The sequence below is a fragment of the Cebus imitator genome, unplaced genomic scaffold (assembly GCF_001604975.1).
Source record: "Cebus imitator isolate Cc_AM_T3 unplaced genomic scaffold, Cebus_imitator-1.0 Scaffold18, whole genome shotgun sequence".
NCBI lineage: Eukaryota > Metazoa > Chordata > Mammalia > Primates > Cebidae > Cebus > Cebus imitator.
In genome coordinates, this window is record NW_016107333.1 from 18628332 (window position 1) to 18635006 (window position 6675).

At 38.6% G+C, this 6675-nt stretch overlaps 1 protein-coding gene across 5 annotated transcripts in view; it reads left to right on the top strand.

The window, feature by feature from the left end:
• The window catches only part of ANO4 (anoctamin 4), a 324230-nt gene that overhangs the window by 246935 nt on the left and 70620 nt on the right, over window positions 1-6675 (top strand). For all 5 annotated transcript variants that reach the window (XM_017516529.2, XM_037734202.1, XM_017516537.2 and 2 more), the window contains one exon: window positions 2002-2062. In XM_017516529.2, coding sequence (XP_017372018.1) covers window positions 2002-2062 — 61 coding nt within the window. The remainder of the gene's footprint in view (window positions 1-2001; window positions 2063-6675) is intronic.

Consider the following 6675-nt stretch of genomic DNA (forward strand, 5'->3'; position numbering starts at 1 on the left):
GGGGAAACTAATTGTCCAATGGCCACTTGAGGGAGAGAGGCTAGAGTAGAGCTTATGTATTTCTCTAACTTGTGCTCTCATTCTGCTCAGGATCTACCACCTACCTCTGCCTCCACACCACCACCGTCACACACACACCAGTTCAAGATAACCTCCCATCTCCCCTGGGGTTGCTCAGGGTCTTTGTTTTTTGTTTTTGTGTTTTGTTAGTTCCTTTAATCTACTATCCTGCTTCTCTAGGTTTGATTTTGGCAGAGCGTGCCTTCAGCTTAAGCTAACTGACCATCTCATTAGGAACCAGAAGCCCCTATAACCTTACCCCTCCTCATTCATATATTGTCAAATTGATAACTGCAGCAGAAAGCTGTCTGTTTCCAAATGTTTGTGTATCAGCCCCAGGGCAGTACTCTGATTGGTTCTATTTTGAGTCATGTGTCCCTTGAGACCAGCAGGAGTTACTTGGAGAAAGGAGAATGGAAGAAAGATGATCTGGGTAGCAAAAAACAGCGATAACTGCAGTCCATTCCAGAATGGACACTGATGGTGCAAGCTACACCTTCTAGCAGCTCACAGTAAATACTTTGATAGAGGCTGGGTGAGGTGGCTCACACCTGTAATCCCAGCACTTTGGGAAGCTGAGGTGGGCAGATCACCTGAGGTCAGGAGTTCGAGACCAGCCTGGCCAACATGGTAAAACCCTGTCTCGACAAAAATACAAAAATTAGCATGATGGCGGGTGTCTGTAATCCCAGCTACTTGGGAGGCTGAGGCAGGAGAATCACTTGAATCCAGGAGGCAGAGGTCACAGTGAGCCGAGATCATGCCATTGCACTCCAGCCTGGGTGACAGAGAGAGACTCCATGTCAAAAAAAAAAAGAAAGGAAAGAAGGAAGGAAGGAAGAAAGAGAAAGAGAGAAAAAGAAAAATACTCTGATAGAGAGCACAAACCAGTCAAATACCACTAGAACCTTCAAGCTTGATTTGATCCCAAGGGCCGAATCTACAGCTTAACATTGCCTCTGTCATATGAAATAGATAAGCTTCAGACATTTGTTTCATAGTAGGTATTTGAGTGCTGCCCATCTCTCCCCTATTCAAAGAAAGAGAAACTTTTGGAATAATCTGAAATACTTCATATTCTGATATAACATGAAAAACCTGTTTATATTTGGTGCATTCTCGAAGGGACAATAAAGTATACTTTATAAGTAGCTATAAAGTACCCCAAAAAAGGTTATGCTTTATGAACCTATTAGTCATCATTTCAATTTGTCATGTACATTAGTATGATTTATACTGGAGGCAGAAATGAGCTTGGCAGTTTTGGAGTAAGAATGGATATTTTTGCTTTCTGCTGTGGTGTTTGCAATAGAATATATTATTCTAGCAATAAAGTATTGCTATCCGTCTTTGCGTTAATGTGGAAAAGGTAAATATAGTGATTATCCAAGGCTTTAATAAGGGTAGAGTTGGATTTAGTTAATGGTTCTGTTCTTTTTTATAAGGCTGAAATCCAGAGGGCAGCCCAGGAAATGTTTGCTCAAAACTACATAAACAAAATAGCCATGTTTTCAAAGTGAATAAATGAGGCATTAAAAACAGTGCTTGGGAAGTTGAAAACCTTTAAAGCTGCAATCATAACACCTTCCTGGCCCTAAATATAACTATATCCATACACATATGTATATAAGAGTTTTATAGTACACAAAGGGGAATTCTTAGTAGCACTATTGGGACTGCTGATAAATGTTCAACTAGATGATACCCACATAAAGAGAACACATTATCTTCTCTATATCTGAACTACCTCACAGTTAGAGGAAGCTTTTTCTTATTTATGGTCCAAAAGGAATATTCCCTCCCCCACCCTACCCCATCCCCCCCCCCCCGCAAAAACCTGCAAAACTCATCATCACAGCTATTTTTATAAAACTTGAAAAAATTTGAATTGGAATACCATATATGAGAAATTAGCTCAACATTGATTCTTATTATTCGCAGGTAACCCACCTTTTTGACAACGGAGCCACTGTCTTCTTTGCTGTTTTCATGGCAGTCTGGGGTAAGTGTTCTAGAACCATAAAATTTGAGTTCTCCTTATATACCCCATGATATGTTCCTTTAGAAGTCACTCTGGATGTGAAAGCAAGGAGCTTGGGTAAATGGAGTTGGCTTTTCTACTAGCAAAAAGTTGGTAAAGAATTTATTGGGTTTATTTGAAATGATATTTTAGAGCAAAGACACGTCTGATTTCACTTAAACCTTCAACAATGTCATTAGCTCTCTGTTATTATAGTAAAATTCACTTTCTGTTGGACACAGAACTAAAGCTTGTGGTACAACTTTAGTTTAGGTCAGGGAAGAACTGAAAACCCATCTCAGCATATATAGGGCTTTCTGTTATAAGTGGCTAACGTGTGAGTACCCACCTTTAGCTTTCTTCCAGTACAAAATTACCCCTAAAATCAAGGCCTATTCACAGGACTGAACTGAGCTTTCTGATACCCTTTCAAACTAACAGCCCATCACACAAGGTGTGATGGAAACAGTCAATATTAGAAGCAACAGGACTTGATTGAAATCTCAACTCTCTTTATACACCAGGCTGTGTAATTTTTGGCAAGTTAGTTAACCTACCTCTTTGTAAAATGGGTTTACTAATATAATAGTCAAATAATTATAAAGCTTTAATGTAATGATGTAGAAAAACATCTCACAAATTCATGGAAAACAGTTAATGGCAGTTACCTTTGGAAAGGATGATTCATGGAAGAGTAGGTGAACAATGATGAGAGACAAACTTTATGCTATATATTTTTAGCCTGGTTTGAATCTTTTACAACTATTATACTTTTCTCTTATAACTTCAATTGCCAAAATCTGAATTTTGATGTAACAAGCTCTACTAACTTTAGACTTAGGCTCATCTTGTTCATTATATCTGCTATGAATATTGGAATCTTCCCCATCTTTCAGGCCCCAACTGAAATGTCATCTGCTCCAGCCAAAAGATGTCTTCCTCCTTTGAACTTTCATAGCATTTGTTCTTAGGGTACTTAAAATTATTTTCATATATAATATGTCTTGTCTAGTAGACTTATCATCCTTGAGAACCATTATGATCATCAGAAACCTCATAAATTTTTTATTTTGGAGATGGATAGAATCAGTAAGTTTTTGTTGGATGGATAGGTGGGTCAATGGATGGATGGAAGGGTGGATGCATGTTTGAATGGGTGGACGGATAAATGGATGGATGGAAGGAAAGAAAAAAAGAGAAGAATGAGAAAGAAATTACCAAAAGGATTTATTTATGATACAGTGAATATATTTAAGAGGTCTTTTTTGATAAGTGGAAACATAAAACTCTGTTCACTTGAGGTGGCTTGTTCTTGATATATTCTGTCTTTTGCACCTAGAGACTGTCAAAGGAAAATTGTCCCACCCATCACAGCCCTGTTGAAGGGACATGTTTTGAACCCTATGACTCCAGCCCCTCTCAGCCAGTAAGCATTTGAACCAAGATCAGTCAAACCACAGGTTGGTGAGTGGCCTGGGAAAAGGCCTGAGGTTCTGCCCAGACAAGAACTTATTAGGGCCACCCAAATTCTCATTCTCTAGAATGCGAACTAGCAAATGTAAAGGGAAATAGGGAGTTAGGAGCAAGTACTGACACTGAAAGATATAGAGAGCAGGAGGGAGGGGAAAAAAAGAAAGATTAAAATTGACCATCGGGTAGAAGTAGGAATAGGAGGAATTAGGAGGCTGAAGTTATGATAACCAGAACCTAGAAATAAGTAGAAGCAAAGAACTAGTGAAAACAATTAGAGGATGATAAAGCCAATTGGGAGAAAGTGCAAGACAATTCCCAAAGAGAAGCAAAGAGAGATCGCCAAGTCATGTTATTAGTGGAGTGTCAGGATGAAGACCCAGACTCTGTGGCTGAGATCTCTGTCAAGCTTTGGGCTTCCATATCCTGTCTCTGAATAGGCCATGTCTTTTTTCCTATAGGATTCCTGCCTCCCTTGGTGGACCTTGTGAAAAGCTTTCACTGTTCATGCCACCCTTAATGCATCTCTGTCCCTTGCAAACAAACTAACCCTAACAGGACTTTTGGTTACAGGACTGAGCTTTCAGATAAAGAATGCATATCTACTTTTACTAGAATTTATTAGTATCAGAAACCATGATTAGGATAAGCCATATAATGTTTAAGCTTTGCCATGGCCACAAATGAGGGGACTTTGGAAATGTATTCATTTCCTAAATCAGTGGTTCCCAAACCTTTTCAGGTCATAGCACACATAAAAAATGAAAATATTTACACAGCATGCTGGTATACATGGAGGAGCTTCCTTATGGCCACAGGTAGGGCTGTCCCAAAGACCCTAGCCTCAGAAGCGCCAAGGTTTGAAAGGGTTGTTATTATTGTTCCTGGCATAGTCATTTGGAAGCTCTGCCTTGGGCTGCTAATCTACTGTGTAATGAGTTAATGCTTCTATGTAAAGAGGGTATCCTGTTGGCATTCTGTAAGAATTAAAACACAAAACTTTCTTAGCCACTTCAGTATTTCACCAATTTCAGATATACTTTAATTGAATAGTGGCTTCTTCTCACAGTTTACCTCCTGAGACTACACAGAAGTAAATTTTGGTAGGATGACATTTGTTCGTAAGGCAGAGGTTATTACTCTCTCCCACTACCTCCATTATAAAAGAGATGGCATGCCCTCTTTGTAAGTTGTGTTTTATGTTATGGATGACAAATAGGTTTTCTTTTATCCCCTTGCCAACCATAGCTGATTGGTGCTGGCTGCCTGGAGCATGGAGTTGAGAAGTTTCTGAGGTTGAAAGTGGGTGGATTGAAGATTTAACAGCCCTTGTGCTTTGGAGTATACTTTGTAAGACTCTGACGGATGTTCTATAATAAACTTTGGACACAAAGGAGCATTTTAGGGCCATTCCAGGCAAGACATGCCTGGAATAATTCACCCTCTAAGTTGCTTGGTCTTAGATGACAACTTATTGCCTAAATCCCATATTATTTCTATAAATGTGCTAGTTTGAGAAAAAGAATGAGTTGCCCCAGGTGTTTCTGTATAGCTAGAGATATGCCTTTTGCAGAAATCTAAAATAGCCAACAATATTAACAGAGACATTAATAGCATTCATTTTTTGAGGGATTACTATGTACTAAACACAGTCCTAAGCATTGCCCACATATCATCTCATTTAATCTCTCCAGAAAACTTTTTGTACCTAGAGACTGTCAAAATACATAAAAAGGTGCTGTTCTTATCCTCTTATGACAGATAAGGAAACTGCAGCAGTAGCTAGAAAGTGGCAAAGCCAAGAGTTAAACTGGGCAGTCTGAGTTCCTCTTCTCTACTGCTAGAATCAGGTATTGTTTGTTACCATTTCCTTCTGTTTTGGAGACCTGAACCTTAAAATAAAGGACTGCTATGCTTGTCCTGAGCCCCATTTATCCTGCTTTGAGACAGTGATGTTCTATAAAATCGTGTCAGTATTAATGGAGCTCAGTTTAATGGTCTCAGGATCATCTCTTATGATTGACAGGTTACAGCAGTAAAGAAAACAAATGTACTCTATTTTCAGGAAATTGTTAGATATGAAGCTGATGAGAACAGATGTAAGTGGTTTACAAGACTTCTGAAGGGCTGGGGTTGACGTGTTCATTTTGTTGACTTTGCTTTGTGTGTTCACTGGAAAAAATAATAAGGCTCTATCTGGAACCAGTCTGTAGCAACTGGGAGAGTCTTGGTGTTGGGTTAGGAATCCTGACAGAACACCACTACCTTTGTTCAGGTCACATCTGTGTGACTGCAGGGCTCCCTGGGGATCCCCAAGGTATGTTGTGAGCCTGAGTCTGGGCTTAAATTACAGTGTGACTCATTTTTGAAAGCTCATTTTTGTTCAGAAAAGTTCAAGGGGCAGAATGATTATGGACTAAATATTTCCTCTCCCAGGTCAAAAATAAATGAGTCATTAGGGAACTAGATGTTGTCAGAGACCTGTTAGGGAAGCAGATTATTTCCCTCTGTTCTGTTTCTGGTTTGGTTTTGTTTTTTCTCTTTCCCCCTTGTTTTCATTTTTTACTTTTAGGATTGCCAAAAGTTAAATTATCCCCAGTAAACACACAAAGCAAGATCCTCAGAGCTCTTTAATCACAATGACAAGATTGTGATTATTTAGTGTGATCCTGTTAGTAACAGTGAATTAAGTATGTCTCATTTAAAAAATAAATTTTGTAAGAATCAGCTTTTGTTTCTAAATATTTATGTATGATAGAAATTATGGGTTTTGATATTTGTCTGTTATCAAGTTGAAGAATTTTCCTTCTATTATTAGGAACTTAGGGTTTTAACAATCATGAATGTCCAATCATGAATGGACAATCATATTTATGATTGTCTTCGTTAACACAGGAAAAGCTTTTGGCAAAATTATATATACATACATACATACACTTTAAGTTCTGGGATACATGTGCAGAATGTGCAGGTTTGTTAATTTTCTGTCTCATATTGACAGTGGGGTGTTAAAGTCTCCCACTATTACTGTGTGAGAGTCTAAGTCTCTGTAGGTTTCTAAGAACTTGCTTTATGAATCTGGGTGTTCCTGTATTGGGTGCATATATATTTAGGATAGTTAGCTC